The sequence below is a fragment of the Accipiter gentilis genome, chromosome 17, assembly GCF_929443795.1.
Source record: "Accipiter gentilis chromosome 17, bAccGen1.1, whole genome shotgun sequence".
Taxonomy (NCBI): Eukaryota; Metazoa; Chordata; class Aves; order Accipitriformes; family Accipitridae; genus Astur; species Astur gentilis.
This window is the reverse complement of record NC_064896.1, coordinates 11,494,963-11,512,781: the sequence shown is the minus strand read 5'-3', so window position 1 is coordinate 11,512,781 and position 17,819 is coordinate 11,494,963. Positions and strand designations below refer to the sequence as shown.

Below are 17,819 nucleotides of genomic sequence, written 5' to 3'. Positions count from 1 at the left end.
GTAGCGGTTGTCCTTGCTGTCGGTGGGAGGGTGGAGGCAGTAGTTGGTGGTGCAGGAGTTTTGGTGTTTATGGTGGAGTATTCTGCAAGAGGAGATGTGGTGGAGAAGCCTGCAGTGGTGCCTGTTGTTTCTGATGTTGTCTCGCAGTGGTTACGGTCACAGCACAGGACCTTGATCTCGTAGTCAAAGCACATGGGGTACTTTTTGATCTGATCCTTATTTCTGCACACAAGCCCAGTGTCAAGGCTGCACTCAATTTTCTGTCCCAGTTTGTCCAGACTCCTGTTAGGGTAATCTTTAGCACGGCACCTGATGTCTTGTGGCTCGTCGCACAGTGCATACCCAGCAGCTCGGATTTTTGCAAGCGTCTCTATGTCTCCATTTTGGCTACCGGGGCTAGGGGAATCCAAGTCAAACCACTGCGTCCAGGCACAGTGCTGCGGGCAGCTGCTTGTGGTCATGGAGGTGCTAGCAGTGAAGGTGGTTGGTGAGGTGGGTGCTGTTGGAGTGGGTGTGATGATGGTGGTTGTGCCAGCTGTTGGAGATGGAGAGGTCTTGGTGGTGCTGGCCCTGCTGATGGTTGTGCTGACGGTCGTGCCTCGTATTGGTGGGGTAGTGTTACTGGGGACAACCGTGGTGGCAGTAGTGGTTGTCCTTGGTGGCTGGGAGAGGCTGGTGGCGGTAGTGGGTGAGGTTGGCGTCTGCGTTTTCAGAGAGGAGGTTTTTGTGGGCACAGATGTGGCTTTGGACGTTGTGGTGGTTGTTGTGGTGGTCCTGGAGGTGCTGGTAGTGCTTCTGGCTGAGGTGGGTGCTGTGGGAGTGGGTGGGATGATGGTGGTTGTGCCTGCTGTTGGAGATGGAGAGGTCTTGGTGGTGCTGGCCCTGCTGGTGGTTGTGCTGACGGTCGTGCCTCGTATTGGCGGGGTAGTGTTGCTGGGGACAACCGTGGTGGCAGTAGTGGTTGTCCTTGGTGGCTGGGAGAGGCTGGTGGCAGTACTGGTTGTTGTTGGCGTCTGCATTTTCAGAGAGGAGGTTATTGCGGGCACAGGTGTGGCCTTGGACGTTGTGGTGGTTGTGGTGGTGGTCCTGGAGGCGCTGGTAGTGCTTCTGGCTGAGGTGGGTGCTGTGGGAGTGGGTATGATGCTGGTGGTTGTGCCTGCTGTTGGAGATGGAGAGGTCTTGGTGGTGCTGGCCCTGCTGGTGGTTGTGCTGACGGTCGTGCCTCGTATTGGCGGGGTAGTGTTGCTGGGGACAACCGTGGTGGCAGTAGTGGTTGTCCTTGGTGGCTGGGAGAGGCTGGTGGCAGTACTGGTTGTTGTTGGCGTCTGCATTTTCAGAGAGGAGGTTATTGCGGGCACAGGTGTGGCCTTGGACGTTGTGGTAGTTTTGGTGGTGGTTCTGGAGGCGCTCGTAGTGCTCCTGGCTGAGGTGGGTGCTGTTGGAGTGGGTGTGATGCTGGTGGTTGTGCCTGCTGTTGGAGATGGAGAGGTCTTGGTGGTGCTGGCCCTGCTGGTGGTTGTGCTGACGGTCGTGCCTCGTATTGGCGGGGTAGTGTTGCTGGGGACAACCGTGGTGGCAGTAGCGGTTGTCCTTGCTGTCGGTGGGAGGGTGGAGGCAGTAGTTGGTGGTGCAGGAGTTTTGGTGTTTATGGTGGAGTATTCTGCAAGAGGAGATGTGGTGGAGAAGCCTGCAGTGGTGCCTGTTGTTTCTGATGTTGTCTCGCAGTGGTTACGGTCACAGCACAGCACCTTGATCTCGTAGTCAAAGCACATGGGGTACTTTTTGATCTGATCCTTATTTCTGCACACAAGCCCAGTGTCAAGGCTGCACTCAATTTTCTGTCCCAGTTTGTCCAGACTCCTGTTAGGGTAATCTTTAGCACGGCACCTGATGTCTTGTGGCTCGTCGCACAGTGCATACCCAGCAGCTCGGATTTTTGCAAGCGTCTCTATGTCTCCATTTTGGCTACCGGGGCTAGGGGAATCCAAGTCAAACCACTGCGTCCAGGCACAGTGCTGCGGGCAGCTGCTTGTGGTCATGGAGGTGCTAGCAGTGAAGGTGGTTGGTGAGGTGGGTGCTGTTGGAGTGGGTGTGATGATGGTGGTTGTGCCAGCTGTTGGAGATGGAGAGGTCTTGGTGGTGCTGGCCCTGCTGATGGTTGTGCTGACGGTCGTGCCTCGTATTGGTGGGGTAGTGTTACTGGGGACAACCGTGGTGGCAGTAGTTGTTGTCCTTGGTGGCTGCGAGAGGCTGGTGGCGGTAGTGGGTGAGGTTGGCGTCTGCGTTTTCAGAGAGGAGGTTTTTGTGGGCACAGATGTGGCTTTGGACGTTGTGGTGGTTGTTGTGGTGGTCCTGGAGGTGCTGGTAGTGCTCCTGGCTGAGGTGGGTGCTGTGGGAGTGGGTGGGATGCTGGTGGTTGTGCCTGCTGTTGGAGATGGAGAGGTCTTGGTGGTGCTGGCCCTGCTGGTGGTTGTGCTGACGGTCGTGCCTCGTATTGGCGGGGTAGTGTTGCTGGGGACAACCGTGGTGGCAGTAGTGGTTGTCCTTGGTGGCTGGGAGAGGCTGGTGGCGGTAGTGGGTGTTGTTGGCGTCTGCACTTTCAGAGAGGAGGTTTTTGTGGGCACAGATGTGGCTTTGGACGTTGTGGTGGTTGTTGTGGTGGTCCTGGAGGTGCTGGTAGTGCTTCTGGCTGAGGTGGGTGCTGTGGGAGTGGGTGGGATGATGGTGGTTGTGCCTGCTGTTGGAGATGGAGAGGTCTTGGTGGTGCTGGCCCTGCTGGTGGTTGTGCTGACGGTCGTGCCTCGTATTGGCGGGGTAGTGTTGCTGGGGACAACCGTGGTGGCAGTAGTGGTTGTCCTTGTTGGCTGGGAGAGGCTGGTGGCAGTACTGGTTGTTGTTGGCGTCTGCATTTTCAGAGAGGAGGTTATTGCGGGCACAGGTGTGGCCTTGGACGTTGTGGTAGTTGTGGTGGTGGTTCTGGAGGCGCTCGTAGTGCTCCTGGCTGAGGTGGGTGCTGTTGGAGTGGGTGTGATGCTGGTGGTTGTGCCTGCTGTTGGAGATGGAGAGGTCTTGGTGGTGCTGGCCCTGCTGGTGGTTGTGCTGACGGTCGTGCCTCGTATTGGCGGGGTAGTGTTGCTGGGGACAACCGTGGAGGCAGTAGCGGTTGTCCTTGCTGTCGGTGGGAGGGTGGAGGCAGTAGTTGGTGGTGCAGGAGTTTTGGTGTTTATGGTGGAGTATTCTGCAAGAGGAGATGTGGTGGAGAAGCCTGCAGTGGTGCCTGTTGTTTCTGATGTTGTCTCGCAGTGGTTACGGTCACAGCACAGCACCTTGATCTCGTAGTCAAAGCACATGGGGTACTTTTTGATCTGATCCTTATTTCTGCACACAAGCCCAGTGTCAAGGCTGCACTCAATTTTCTGTCCCAGTTTGTCCAGACTCCTGTTAGGGTAATCTTTAGCACGGCACCTGATGTCTTGTGGCTCGTCGCACAGTGCATACCCAGCAGCTCGGATTTTTGCAAGCGTCTCTATGTCTCCATTTTGGCTACCGGGGCTAGGGGAATCCAAGTCAAACCACTGCGTCCAGGCACAGTGCTGCGGGCAGCTGCTTGTGGTCATGGAGGTGCTAGCAGTGAAGGTGGTTGGTGAGGTGGGTGCTGTTGGAGTGGGTGTGATGATGGTGGTTGTGCCAGCTGATGGAGATGGAGAGGTCTTGGTGGTGCTGGCCCTGCTGATGGTTGTGCTGACGGTCGTGCCTCGTATTGGTGGGGTAGTGTTACTGGGGACAACCGTGGTGGCAGTAGTGGTTGTCCTTGGTGGCTGCGAGAGGCTGGTGGCGGTAGTGGGTGAGGTTGGCGTCTGCGTTTTCAGAGAGGAGGTTTTTGTGGGCACAGATGTGGCTTTGGACGTTGTGGTGGTTGTTGTGGTGGTCCTGGAGGTGCTGGTAGTGCTTCTGGCTGAGGTGGGTGCTGTGGGAGTGGGTGGGATGATGGTGGTTGTGCCTGCTGTTGGAGATGGAGAGGTCTTGGTGGTGCTGGCCCTGCTGGTGGTTGTGCTGACGGTCGTGCCTCGTATTGGCGGGGTAGTGTTGCTGGGGACAACCGTGGTGGCAGTAGTGGTTGTCCTTGGTGGCTGGGAGAGGCTGGTGGCGGTAGTGGGTGTTGTTGGCGTCTGCACTTTCAGAGAGGAGGTTTTTGTGGGCACAGATGTGGCTTTGGACGTTGTGGTGGTTGTTGTGGTGGTCCTGGAGGTGCTGGTAGTGCTTCTGGCTGAGGTGGGTGCTGTGGGAGTGGGTGGGATGATGGTGGTTGTGCCTGCTGTTGGAGATGGAGAGGTCTTGGTGGTGCTGGCCCTGCTGGTGGTTGTGCTGACGGTCGTGCCTCGTATTGGTGGGGTAGTGTTGCTGCGGACAACCGTGGTGGCAGTAGTGGTTGTCCTTGTTGGCTGGGAGAGGCTGGTGGCAGTACTGGTTGTTGTTGGCGTCTGCATTTTCAGAGAGGAGGTTATTGCGGGCACAGGTGTGGCCTTGGACGTTGTGGTGGTTGTGGTGGTGGTCCTGGAGGCGCTGGTAGTGCTCCTGGCTGAGGTGGGTGCTGTTGGAGTGGGTATGATGCTGGTGGTTGTGCCTGCTGTTGGAGATGGAGAGGTCTTGGTGGTGCTGGCCCTGCTGGTGGTTGTGCTGACGGTCGTGCCTCGTATTGGCGGGGTAGTGTTGCTGGGGACAACCGTGGTGGCAGTAGTGGTTGTCCTTGGTGGCTGGGAGAGGCTGGTGGCGGTAGTGGGTGTTGTTGGCGTCTCCATTTTCAGAGAGGAGGTTATTGCGGGCACAGGTGTGGCCTTGGACGTTGTGGTAGTTTTGGTGGTGGTTCTGGAGGCGCTCGTAGTGCTCCTGGCTGAGGTGGGTGCTGTTGGAGTGGGTGGGATGATGGTGGTTGTGCCTGCTGTTGGAGATGGTGAGGTCTTGGTGGTGCTGGCCCTGCTGGTGGTTGTGCTGACGGTCGTGCCTCGTATTGGCGGGGTAGTGTTGCTGGGGACAACCGTGGAGGCAGTAGCGGTTGTCCTTGCTGTCGGTGGGAGGGTGGAGGCAGTAGTTGGTGGTGCAGGAGTTTTGGTGTTTATGGTGGAGTATTCTGCAAGAGGAGATGTGGTGGAGAAGCCTGCAGTGGTGCCTGTTGTTTCTGATGTTGTCTCGCAGTGGTTACGGTCACAGCACAGCACCTTGATCTCGTAGTCAAAGCACATGGGGTACTTTTTGATCTGATCCTTATTTCTGCACACAAGCCCAGTGTCAAGGCTGCACTCAATTTTCTGTCCCAGTTTGTCCAGACTCCTGTTAGGGTAATCTTTAGCACGGCACCTGATGTCTTGTGGCTCGTCGCACAGTGCATACCCAGCAGCTCGGATTTTTGCAAGCGTCTCTATGTCTCCATTTTGGCTACCGGGGCTAGGGGAATCCAAGTCAAACCACTGCGTCCAGGCACAGTGCTGCGGGCAGCTGCTTGTGGTCATGGAGGTGCTAGCAGTGAAGGTGGTTGGTGAGGTGGGTGCTGTTGGAGTGGGTGTGATGATGGTGGTTGTGCCAGCTGATGGAGATGGAGAGGTCTTGGTGGTGCTGGCCCTGCTGATGGTTGTGCTGACAGTCGTGCCTCGTATTGGTGGGGTAGTGTTACTGGGGACAACCGTGGTGGCAGTAGTGGTTGTCCTTGGTGGCTGCGAGAGGCTGGTGGCGGTAGTGGGTGACGTTGGCGTCTCCATTTTCAGAGAGGAGGTTATTGCGGGCACAGGTGTGGCCTTGGACGTTGTGGTAGTTGTGGTGGTGGTTCTGGAGGCGCTCGTAGTGCTCCTGGCTGAGGTGGGTGCTGTTGGAGTGGGTGTGATGCTGGTGGTTGTGCCTGCTGTTGGAGATGGAGAGGTCTTGGTGGTGCTGGCCCTGCTGGTGGTTGTGCTGACGGTCGTGCCTCGTATTGGCGGGGTAGTGTTGCTGGGGACAACCGTGGTGGCAGTAGCGGTTGTCCTTGCTGTCGGTGGGAGGGTGGAGGCAGTAGTTGGTGGTGCAGGAGTTTTGGTGTTTATGGTGGAGTATTCTGCAAGAGGAGATGTGGTGGAGAAGCCTGCAGTGGTGCCTGTTGTTTCTGATGTTGTCTCGCAGTGGTTACGGTCACAGCACAGCACCTTGATCTCGTAGTCAAAGCACATGGGGTACTTTTTGATCTGATCCTTATTTCTGCACACAAGCCCAGTGTCAAGGCTGCACTCAATTTTCTGTCCCAGTTTGTCCAGACTCCTGTTAGGGTAATCTTTAGCACGGCACCTGATGTCTTGTGGCTCGTCGCACAGTGCATACCCAGCAGCTCGGATTTTTGCAAGCGTCTCTATGTCTCCATTTTGGCTACCGGGGCTAGGGGAATCCAAGTCAAACCACTGCGTCCAGGCACAGTGCTGCGGGCAGCTGCTTGTGGTCATGGAGGTGCTAGCAGTGAAGGTGGTTGGTGAGGTGGGTGCTGTTGGAGTGGGTGTGATGATGGTGGTTGTGCCAGCTGTTGGAGATGGAGAGGTCTTGGTGATGCTGGCCCTGCTGATGGTTGTGCTGACGGTCGTGCCTCGTATTGGTGGGGTAGTGTTACTGGGGACAACCGTGGTGGCAGTAGTGGTTGTCCTTGGTGGCTGGGAGAGGCTGGTGGCGGTAGTGGGTGTTGTTGGCGTCTGCACTTTCAGAGAGGAGGTTTTTGTGGGCACAGATGTGGCTTTGGACGTTGTGGTGGTTGTTGTGGTGGTCCTGGAGGTGCTGGTAGTGCTTCTGGCTGAGGTGGGTGCTGTGGGAGTGGGTGGGATGCTGGTGGTTGTGCCTGCTGTTGGAGATAGAGAGGTCTTGGTGGTGCTGGCCCTGCTGGTGGTTGTGCTGACGGTTGTGCCTCGTATTGGCGGGGTAGTGTTGCTGGGGACAACTGTGGTGGCAGTAGTGGTTGTCCTTGGTGGCTGCGAGAGGCTGGTGGCGGTAGTGGGTGACGTTGGCGTCTGAGTTTTCACAGAGGTGGTTTTTGTGGGCACAGATGTGGCCTTGGACGTTGTGGTGGTTGTTGTGGTGGTTCTGGAGGTGCTGGTAGTGCTTCTGGCTGAGGTGGGTGCTGTGGGAGTGGGTGGGATGATGGTGGTTGTGCCTGCTGTTGGAGATGGAGAGGTCTTGGTGGTGCTGGCCCTGCTGGTGGTTGTGCTGACGGTCGTGCCTCGTATTGGTGGGGTAGTGTTACTGGGGACAACCGTGGTGGCAGTAGTGGTTGTCCTTGGTGGCTGGGAGAGGCTGGTGGCGGTAGTGGGTGAGGTTGGCGTCTGCGTTTTCACAGAGGAGGTTTTTGTGGGCACAGATGTGGCTTTGGACGTTGTGGTGGTTGTTGTGGTGGTCCTGGAGGCGCTGGTAGTGCTCCTGGCTGAGGTGGGTGCTGTTGGAGTGGGTATGATGCTGGTGGTTGTGCCTGCTGTTGGAGATGGAGAGGTCTTGGTGGTGCTGGCCCTGCTGGTGGTTGTGCTGACGGTCGTGCCTCGTATTGGCGGGGTAGTGTTGCTGGGGACAACCGTGGTGGCAGTAGTGGTTGTCCTTGGTGGCTGGGAGAGGGTGGTGGCGGTAGTGGGTGTTGTTGGCGTCTGCGTTTTTAGAGAGGAGGTTTTTGTGGGCATAGATGTGGCTTTGGACGTTGTGGTGGTTGTTGTGGTGGTCCTGGAGGTGCTGGTAGTGCTTCTGGCTGAGGTGGGTGCTGTGGGAGTGGGTGGGATGATGGTGGTTGTGCCTGCTGTTGGAGATGGAGAGGTCTTGGTGGTGCTGGCCCTGCTGGTGGTTGTGCTGACGGTCGTGCCTCGTATTGGCGGGGTAGTGTTGCTGGGGACAACCGTGGTGGCAGTAGTGGTTGTCCTTGGTGACTGCGAGAGGCTGGTGGCGGTAGTGGGTGACGTTGGCGTCTGTGTTTTCACAGAGGTGGTTTTTGTGGGCACAGATGTGGCCTTGGACGTTGTGGTGGTTGTTGTGGTGGTTCTGGAGGTGCTGGTAGTGCTTCTGGCTGAGGTGGGTGCTGTGGGAGTGGGTGGGATGATGGTGGTTGTGCCTGCTGTTGGAGATGGAGAGGTCTTGGTGGTGCTGGCCCTGCTGGTGGTTGTGCTGACGGTCGTGCCTCGTATTGGTGGGGTAGTGTTGCTGGGGACAACCGTGGTGGCAGTAGCGGTTGTCCTTGCTGTCGGTGGGAGGGTGGAGGCAGTAGTTGGTGGTGCAGGAGTTTTGGTGTTTATGGTGGAGTATTCTGCAAGAGGAGATGTGGTGGAGAAGCCTGCAGTGGTGCCTGTTGTTTCTGATGTTGTCTCGCAGTGGTTACGGTCACAGCACAGCACCTTGATCTCGTAGTCAAAGCACATGGGGTACTTTTTGATCTGATCCTTATTTCTGCACACAAGCCCAGTGTCAAGGCTGCACTCAATTTTCTGTCCCAGTTTGTCCAGACTCCTGTTAGGGTAATCTTTAGCACGGCACCTGATGTCTTGTGGCTCGTCGCACAGTGCATACCCAGCAGCTCGGATTTTTGCAAGCGTCTCTATGTCTCCATTTTGGCTACCGGGGCTAGGGGAATCCAAGTCAAACCACTGCGTCCAGGCACAGTGCTGCGGGCAGCTGCTTGTGGTCATGGAGGTGCTAGCAGTGAAGGTGGTTGGTGAGGTGGGTGCTGTTGGAGTGGGTGTGATGATGGTGGTTGTGCCAGCTGTTGGAGATGGAGAGGTCTTGGTGGTGCTGGCCCTGCTGATGGTTGTGCTGACGGTCGTGCCTCGTATTGGTGGGGTAGTGTTACTGGGGACAACCGTGGTGGCAGTAGTGGTTGTCCTTGGTGACTGGGAGAGGCTGGTGGCGGTAGTGGGAGTTGTTGGCGTCTGCACTTTCAGAGAGGAGGTTTTTGTGGGCACAGATGTGGCTTTGGACGTTGTGGTGGTTGTTGTGGTGGTCCTGGAGGTGCTGGTAGTGCTTCTGGCTGAGGTGGGTGCTGTGGGAGTGGGTGGGATGATGGTGGTTGTGCCTGCTGTTAGAGATGGAGAGGTCTTGGTGGTGCTGGCCCTGCTGATGGTTGTGCTGACGGTCGTGCCTCGTATTGGTGGGGTATTGTTACTGGGGACAACCGTGGTGGCAGTAGTGGTTGTCCTTGGTGGCTGGGAGAGGCTGGTGGCGGTAGTGGGTGTTGTTGGCGTCTGCACTTTCAGAGAGGAGGTTTTTGTGGGCACAGATGTGGCTTTGGACGTTGTGGTGGTTGTTGTGGTGGTCCTGGAGGTGCTGGTAGTGCTTCTGGCTGAGGTGGGTGCTGTGGGAGTGGGTGGGGTGATGGTGGTTGTGCCTGCTGTTGGAGATGGAGAGGTCTTGGTGGTGCTGGCCGTGCTGGTGTTTGTGCTGATGGTCGTGCCTCGTATTGGTGGGGTAGTGTTGCTGGGGACAACCGTGGTGGCAGTAGTGGGTGATGCTTGTTTCTGGATTCCCACAGTGGTGATTTCTGATGGATTTGGCGTGGTCTGGTAACCTAATATTGAGACTTGTGATGTTTTATCTGTACCTGAATTTTTAGTCAGGTGAATTGTGCTTTCTCTGTGTTCTCGTGACGTTTTAGGTGGTTCGGTATTTTGCGTTGCAGTTCCTTGTGTTTGCTTTGTCTTCGTAGTTATTTTAAGTGTTGTTGATTTTACAGCAGTAGATGTTGTGAATTCTTGTGTGGTTCTTAGTGTTGTAGTTTGTATTTCTGAACATGGTTTGTAGCTGCAGCATGATATTCTGATTTCATAATTATAGCAGGTCTTATTTTGTTGGTCTTTGTTATTGCATATTAATCCTCTGGTTTGATTACATTGTACTGTTTGGTTAAGATTGTGTATTTCTGTATCTGGGTGTGTTTTGGCTCTGCATTGAACACCATTTCGGTTTTTACACACATTGTAGCCTTTATCTCTGAGATTTTCAAATGTTTCATTATCTCCACTGTCCTCTTTGTCTTCAGGCTGTGTGCTGTCATACCATTCTGACCATGCACATACTTCCTTCACACATACGGTTGTCACTGGTGTTGCAGTTGTCGTTTCTGCAGTTGCAGGGGGAAATATAGGTCTTGTGTATTCTTATTAAAGAAAGTGCCAGAAAAAAATTATTCATCTTCCATACATTTTCATGTTGTATATAGTATTATATATGTTAATGTAGTGTTTTCATTTTAATGAACTTGCTTTGACAGTCTTGAATTTAATTTCCAAGGTAGGTTTTGGTCTCATGTCTGTATTATTTTTTTGTGGTACTTTATGTGACATTTAGTAAAAATTTGTAGTTAAATATAGCTGATATGATATCCTTTGTGTGGAATGTCAATACACAGGATAAAGTGATCTCACAATTTCTATGGTATAAGTAAGGAAGTTTTATTCTCCTTGGTATTATCTCTGTACTTAATTACACTTAACTGCATAACCACATAGGCTTTAAAACATTTTTAAGGGATAATGATTTTTCTACTTATTTTAATATTATAACATTTAATATATTTATACGTATAAAATATATATGTAACACATATGTATTTTATATATAATCATTTAAATTTAGAATACATATATACACTATAGATCATATATATAATTTAATAAGTATTTTCTACTTCTTTTAATAAGATTTCTTTTCATATTCTTAGCATTATGAAGATAACCATGTGGAATATATACCACTTTCTTCATATGAATGTTGCTTAAAAAAAGACTTAAAGCTGAATATTTATTTCTTGCTGTAGTATTGTATAATTTTGTGGAAATACTTCTCAAAATTTCTCAGAATTACATGGTCTCATGTAATAGTAACTCATTACTATAATGAGTTAACCACAGGAATAATGTAGAAGTGTACTGCAGGAGTAGAAGGAAACTGTTGATTTGGTTATTAAATACAATTAGGAAAGGTTCCAAAGAATGGGTTTAAATAATTGGAGCGTTCCCTCAAACTAGATTTCTTATCTTCAGTTTGTGCTAATGTGGTTAGTAATTTAAAAAATGGCAGTAATTGTCTTTTGTGTTTTCGAAAGTTGGTCTAGAACTGCTGGTTATTGTTTGCAATGAAACGAGGAGATTCTCCAGAGTACAATGATTAATAAGGTCTGTTATTTTTTCCTCTGGAAAAATTATGGTTAAACAGTAGACACTGAGTTTGTAAAAAATGCTGTATTCATTTCTACATCCTTTATTATGGTTGTCTTTAGCAACCAAAGCTGCCAGATGAATTGGTGGCTCCAGCAGAAGGCAACAGTTTCAGGTAAAATTATATGCCATTAATTGGCGAAAAAGCCCTCCCTTTCAGGCAATTTTCAGTCATCTCCAGAAATTTTTCAGTTATTTTAAAGAGTATTAATGCGTACCTGAAGCAGTGGTTGTAGGCTGACTTGAAAATGTAAACGGGGTTGTTGTAGAGATGCCACATTTAAAGATATTTCTGTTTATTGTTCCATTGACATCGCACATTGCATTGAAACACCATCCAGTTCCATCTGTGGTGCTGTAGATGAGTTCACCATATTTATAGCTGTTCCTTTCATATATGCAATGGCATGCTGTAATTCAGAAGAAGTTTACTGTCAGGCAGCTATGAAAAGATAATATCCAGTATTTAATTTTCTTAATAATTCTTCTTAGCTCTCTTACCTTTATCATCAAACTTGCACTGTAAACCTTCTGATGTGCATTCACTGAAATAAAAAACATAAAAACCCACTTATTTTTTGATTATGAGGTAATTTTATTAGTCATCTTTCTGCCAGATACTAACATCAAAAGACAGGACACTTTGTGTTTATTCCTTGAGTGTCCAGTTCATGTTGGCTTTTTTTTGCCATTGTTTTCCAAAATCTTTCCTTCTATTAAACCCAAACTTATAAATAGAAGTGAAGCTAAATTTATGCAAAGCTACAGATAGAAGTCTTAAGGAAGGCTTGCCTTCTTTCTTCCTTATCACTTTCTTTGCACTTGCAATGTTTTTGTACTAAAAAGCAGGCTAAAAAGGGAATACTACAAGCAGTATAAGAATGTAATAAAATCCTTGGGAGTAGACCCCTATTAGATATGTGTACTCCTGGAACTATATTTTCCTGCCATAGGAATGGGAAATAGAGAAAGCCTGGTCATAAAGGACTTGCTGTTCTTGTTGTGTCTTTATGCTGAGGATTTACAACGTAATCAGGAGCAAATTCAACAGAACATAAAATCACATAAGAACTTCTTACTACAAATGTAATAAGGAACTGGCATTAGATAGTAAGGCATTATTTTTACAGAGGCAGCATAAACTAGTCCTGTCATGTAACAGGAACATGCAATTTCTCACTGCTGTTTTGATTGCTGTTCCTTGTACAAGATGAGGCTGGTATGTTAAGTCTTACCACACATGACATTCATCCCGTCTATATATCTTTCCATCTTCGTTATCATAACAGTCACAGAGACTAACACACTTCATCTGATCCTCATGAAAATATGGCTTGTCTGGTGGGCAGTTAGGGTAGCAGCCTGAAGGAAGGGAAAGGGCATATAGAAGGGCATAGAAAAGGTGCGAATGAGATACAGTCAGCAAAAGTTTTATTTGTGCAGAATGTGTTTGCAGGTCTTGTTTTTAATAGTCATAATTTTTACTACTGAATTCTTTCCAATAATTCCACAAGAAATGCAGAGTACTAGCATCAGCAGAGCCCACCCACTAGGATTTTGTCCTAGAGATATTTTTAACTCTGATTTCCATCCTCTGCCTCCATTCATGTGGATGCAATGACGTTGAAGAGATTGAAAGGTGCAAATGCAGCTGATGGGGGAAATACACTCCATTAAAGACCATTAAAAATATAATAAAATGTACCCACTTACAGGTACTTGCAGCTCTCTTTTACCTTCTAAACCTGGCAAGTTATGGATGCATTTTCCACTTGGGTTCCTACAGGTCTTCATACAGGAGGCTCCACAAGGCTTATAGTGCCATTCACATTCCCCTTGTTGATTGTAGTAATCACAGAACAGTGCTAAGGAGAAACAGAAATTTGGACATGTTCAGGAAAAAAAAAGAGAGCTTTTTTTTTGACTCATGTCTGTTCTTCATGTCCCCGCAATGCCGCTTGAATAGTCTCAAAAACTGTGAATAAATAGGTGAAATTGTGTGACCATCAAAACAGCTTAGTGTGAAAAGTCTACACAGTTAGATTATAATGTTCATACATAAGGTACCCAGACTGTGCGTTCAAAGACATCAGCAAGGCACTGTACATTTAACTACACTCTCAGAAGTATTTATGACATAAAACTCACGACAGATTGATGGGGTTCTCCAGGCTATGCAGACACCAACTTCACTACATGCTTGAGCATACGCAGCTACTGCTGTACAAAAGCAATCACAGTCTCCTCCAGTGTCACATGCACAAGCATCTGTCACACATGCTTGGTAATATTTTGCTGGTTCAACCTGTTATTAAAAAGAAATGTAATACTATACATCCTGCCTTCTAAATTCTTTCTTAGCTTTGTGAGGGTGATTTTCTTAAAATTGTAGTGTCTCAGAAAAAAGGCCTACATCAGTAATTTCTTTTCCTTTTGTTTACATACACTGTTAAACACCAGAAGTGATGCCAGATGATACATCCAAATCACGTATTGATGGATTTTTAGACACACAGACTTGGGTCCTAGTGGAAGATTAGATTCATGTTCCCAAGCAATATTAGGCAACTGCACTTGAAAATGAAGGCCTCTGCCAGTGGAAAGAACTAAGGTGATAGGAAGAGCACAGAGTTACCCTGCATTGTTTGGTATGTACTTAGTGTCAGATAAAGGCTATGCTGATACTTCATTACTATGTTATTTTTTCTTTGAGATTGTGTTCTGTACGTGGCATATGAGAATTTTTATTTGAGTAACACTACAAGAAAATATGTAGTAATTATGAAACTACTGTTCTTTTATAATAGGTTGATATTTCCTATGAACTAAATGTCCTATTATTTCTTACGGGTAGGGACTATAAATCTCTCCCATTGAGTGGGGTTTGGATTGAAGTTTTCCTGACACAATTCAAAGTGAAACATGCTAATGAATTAGGCATGCGTGTTAAAATGTATGAAGATACCAGCCTCAATAATACACAGACCTAATACAGTAAACTTCTGCCCTGGTAATACCTGGGAGTGACAGGCAGCAAAGATGTTGCTGTTGATGATGCTACACTGTTTCTCTGACCAGGACTTTCGATAAAGGTTGGTAGAACATGGGTCCTTTATGCTGTGAGCATCAGGACATGTAGAGGATACTTTCCAGCTGTTTCCAAACTCTAGGACATTCTCTACCACAGACTGACTCCTTGTGGTAAAGTCATTGATGCCATTGCCATCATAATTTCCACAGAGGCCGCAGATCTGGCCCTGCAAAAGGAAGTAAATAAAATAACAATGGATGTGAGGAAACTTGAAACAACATCTGAGACTGAAAGAATACTTGAAATTCAGCTCTTAGAATGGTGCCATTCTATTCCAGCGTTCCTGAACATCTTCATCTTTTGTTTCCTCAGCAACAGAACATGACCACTAAGGGTAGGATACCGCTGTTTACTTTTCTTCTTTTAAATCTGAACAATAAAACCATGTTTGTCATTGTAACCTTCTGTCTTTGAGCTATGTCTTTAACAAGGAAATGAGGTCTCAGCTGACTAAGTTTTCCATTTAAGCCTTGTTTTGTACAATAGATGTACATATGAAAAACAGCCTTACAAAGCTGTCATAAATACTACCAGTCCAGCCACATAGTCTACTCATTGAGTCTTTACTGTTACGACTGCTCACAGGTATAAAAATAAATTACATTTTCCTCACACATCCAGAAATATCCCTTATTCTAAATTTATGGATCTGTAAAACAGTGATAGGCTACAATAGATGCTATCCATTCTGTATGAATATAAGGTGCATACTTTCCATATTACTACTATTTTTATAAAGTACCAGTGGGTGAGGCAGCAAAAGAACCTATGATACTGGAATAAATTTGTATATCTAGTTCTAAATTACACTTATTTTACATATCTAATTGAAATGTCACTATAGTATACAGTAAGATAGCAAATTCCTTGTTTACTACAGTTTTTAGTACTTATCTATCATAAGCTAGGAGGAGTATGACAACAGGAATGTTTTCCTTATCACCTGTGTATATATATGCTTGAAAAATACATGGTAGCATTTTACAAGAGGCTTTCACTCATAAAATTTCACTTCCTTTTTCTTGAAGTAAGATAATTTGATTTGTGTGTCAATGAGAACCAGAAACAATGTATTACTTTCAAGATCAAGGCTACTTAATTGATTTCTACACATGCAGCTATGTAATTTTAATAAGGTCTAATAACCTTTACCAAGGTTCAGTGGGTAATTTTAACAAAGTCAAGTCTGAAAAAGTGGTTTGCCAACTTAAGTTCTGTCAGGCCAAATAGGCACTGAAACCTGCCTTCAGGGCTCAGAACAGCAGCAGGATGATGACATGGCTTCATGAGGCACCAGAGGAATGAAAACCAACATGGGATGTCTTTCAGGAATGCTAGACACATCACCTGTTTGGAATCTTGGCAGACTCTCAACAAAATTCACACCCAGTCCAAATCTGGACTGTAAATTGCCATTTAACTCCTAGTTCCACACCTTAAAATCAGGGCTGAGCTTGATGAAGATGCTGGTTTTCTTGTCCCACATAAGGATCAGTCCGCTTGTTGTCTCAATTACCAAGTACATTCCCATATAACGGACTGTGTATGGCACCTCATCATTTTGTCCTCTCTTTACGACACTGACATGCTCCTCACCAAGTATCAGTTCATAGCTCTGAAAAAGGAGGAAAAGGTGATTTGAAATGAAGTCAATAGCTGCAGTTGTGCTCTCAAACATGTTTCCTGCTTTTAAGAGTACTATGAATAGTTTATATAATGAAAACAAATAATCCAAATGTGATAAATCAAAACTATATAGTTCAAATCTCAGGTTCCTGGCACTGTGGTAAAAAGGTATTTTAAATGGCGTAGGTCAAAAAAATGGGTGTTTTGGCAGTCATGAAGGAGCTACATTGCACAGAATAAAATAACCTTCTGACATGACAGGCTAAATTTCTGCTAAAGACAATTTTTCTGTAGACCTGTAGTTTGCCCAAGAGTGGTATAAGATAGGGTGGGAAATGGAAAAGATAGAGGGCTGGGAAGCTCTAACAAACATTTCACTTGAATCTGATTTAAGCTTAATTTACAAGTTTATTTGCTTTTTAAAATATTTTTCCAACTTTCTTGAAGGAATGGATATCTAGGCTTCTCCTAAGCCCTAAACAGACACAGAACAAAAGTGGTCTATATGCAAAAACTTTTTACCTCTAAGAAAACTTTGATAGATTTTGAGCAAGTTGTCCCAGTGTTGCCACAGGGAATATTTTCAGTGATAACCCTGAAGGTCCCATTGGCTGTGCCACTCTTCCCACAGTGGTCCTGGATAGAGAATATAATTTAAAAATGTATTATTTTTGTAGACATGATCAAGATTACACCTCATTTACTATTGCTAATTATCAGTACCTGGACTAGTGTGTATTCACAGTTTCCGTTGAAGCTGAACCTTTTGTCATCAAAGGTATTATAGTGACCATCTCCATAAACAACACAAGTGCCCAGACATTGATCTTTGGTGCATTCCCACTTCCTATTCTTGCATACACTAGGAATAAGAATAAAACATTTTAATAATAAAACAACTCACTTTTTTGTGTAGACATACCCCAACAACTCAGTATGTGTTTGGCAACTCATTGCTGGTAAATGTTATACTGATTCTGGAGTTAAAGTAGTCTTTTACATTTTTCCTGTAAAGAATTAAAGCAAAGTTCTGCTCTGCTACTCTGAATGCATTAACTGCAAAATAAGATAATACTTAATGAACACTGTAGTCCCAAAGGTTTCCTCCAATTCTGTCCTTTGACCATCTGCCTACATCAGAAAGAAACCTGCTCATACTGTTTAATCCAAAACTAAAAGATCCATCAATTGATGAAATGTGCAATCCAAATCTTTCCTCACTGCTATGGTATTTAAGATCTTTGGAAAGGCAAATGATGGAACCAGGAATGCTACTTCTGAGGAAATATTTACCAGGTGTTACAGTCAACGTTGATCTTTTCCCCAGGCTGATACATGGCTTCATTGTGAATACATGGACATTCCTCTTCAGGAATACAACCACCATTCCCATCTAACACGAGCCCAGCTGGGCACATGCAGCCAGATACACATTGTGTGCTATACTGGAAAAGTCAAGAGAGAGATATAATTTCAGAATGAAATAATCACAACAAAAAAAGGAAGATTAAATTCTCATAAAATGTCTTTATATGGTCTTATTGCTGCCCGGCTTAAATGGGAGAGGACTAAGAATTACTTATAGGACAATGAGGCAAAAAGGAAGTTATTAGCTATTGATTTAACAGAATATAAATGTGTTAAAGATAAATGTTTTATGTATGCCAATCCTGTTTGCTCTGCTGGATCCTGTGAAATTTGAAATACATTGAATCTTAGGTCTTGTTCTGAGTTAGCTGAAGAAGCGTTGCACTTTGTACTGGGTGATTTGTTATTGAATGGATCTTTAAAAAGAAAATAAGTAATATTTTTTTCCAGTTTGGTTGAGTTACATTAAAATCTGCTTATCTCATATGGTACTTATTCACAAAATGGCATGTGGCTACTATGCACCTAGGTGGAGTAATATAATTATA

At 47.0% G+C, this 17,819-nt stretch overlaps 2 protein-coding genes across 2 annotated transcripts in view; one reads left to right on the top strand and one right to left on the bottom strand.

Annotated features, from left to right (window-relative positions):
- Window positions 1–372: 372 nt before the first annotated feature.
- Window positions 373–1,761, top strand: LOC126047276 (uncharacterized). The gene is made up of 2 exons (XM_049820697.1): window positions 373–804; window positions 1,429–1,761. Exons 1-2 carry the CDS (start codon window positions 373–375, stop codon window positions 1,759–1,761), a joined length of 765 nt encoding a protein of 254 aa, XP_049676654.1.
- Window positions 1,762–3,223: 1,462 nt separating this feature from the next.
- Window positions 3,224–17,819, bottom strand: part of LOC126047275 (mucin-5B-like) — a 31,870-nt gene continuing 17,274 nt past the window's right edge. The window contains exons 21-36 of the mRNA XM_049820696.1: window positions 17,197–17,348; window positions 16,627–16,765; window positions 16,426–16,539; window positions 15,713–15,892; window positions 14,204–14,443; window positions 13,335–13,491; window positions 12,923–13,051; window positions 12,422–12,548; window positions 11,688–11,731; window positions 11,405–11,596; window positions 9,137–10,126; window positions 8,151–9,013; window positions 7,247–7,637; window positions 4,371–6,811; window positions 3,327–3,857; window positions 3,224–3,238 (exon numbers count right to left, since the gene is read on the bottom strand). Coding sequence (XP_049676653.1) covers window positions 3,224–3,238; window positions 3,327–3,857; window positions 4,371–6,811; window positions 7,247–7,637; window positions 8,151–9,013; window positions 9,137–10,126; window positions 11,405–11,596; window positions 11,688–11,731; window positions 12,422–12,548; window positions 12,923–13,051; window positions 13,335–13,491; window positions 14,204–14,443; window positions 15,713–15,892; window positions 16,426–16,539; window positions 16,627–16,765; window positions 17,197–17,348 — 6,705 coding nt within the window. The remainder of the gene's footprint in view (window positions 3,239–3,326; window positions 3,858–4,370; window positions 6,812–7,246; window positions 7,638–8,150; window positions 9,014–9,136; window positions 10,127–11,404; window positions 11,597–11,687; window positions 11,732–12,421; window positions 12,549–12,922; window positions 13,052–13,334; window positions 13,492–14,203; window positions 14,444–15,712; window positions 15,893–16,425; window positions 16,540–16,626; window positions 16,766–17,196; window positions 17,349–17,819) is intronic.

What these genes read in the sequence shown, in the direction of transcription:
- LOC126047276 (XM_049820697.1), top strand. Translation starts at nt 373, where the DNA reads ATGTCTCCATTTTGGCTACCGGGGCTAGGGGAATCCAAGTCAAACCAC. An exon ending in TGGTAGTGCTTCTGGCTGAG is followed by an intron (nt 805 to 1,428) that starts GTGGGTGCTGTG and finishes CTCCTGGCTGAG; the next exon opens with GTGGGTGCTGTTGGAGTGGG.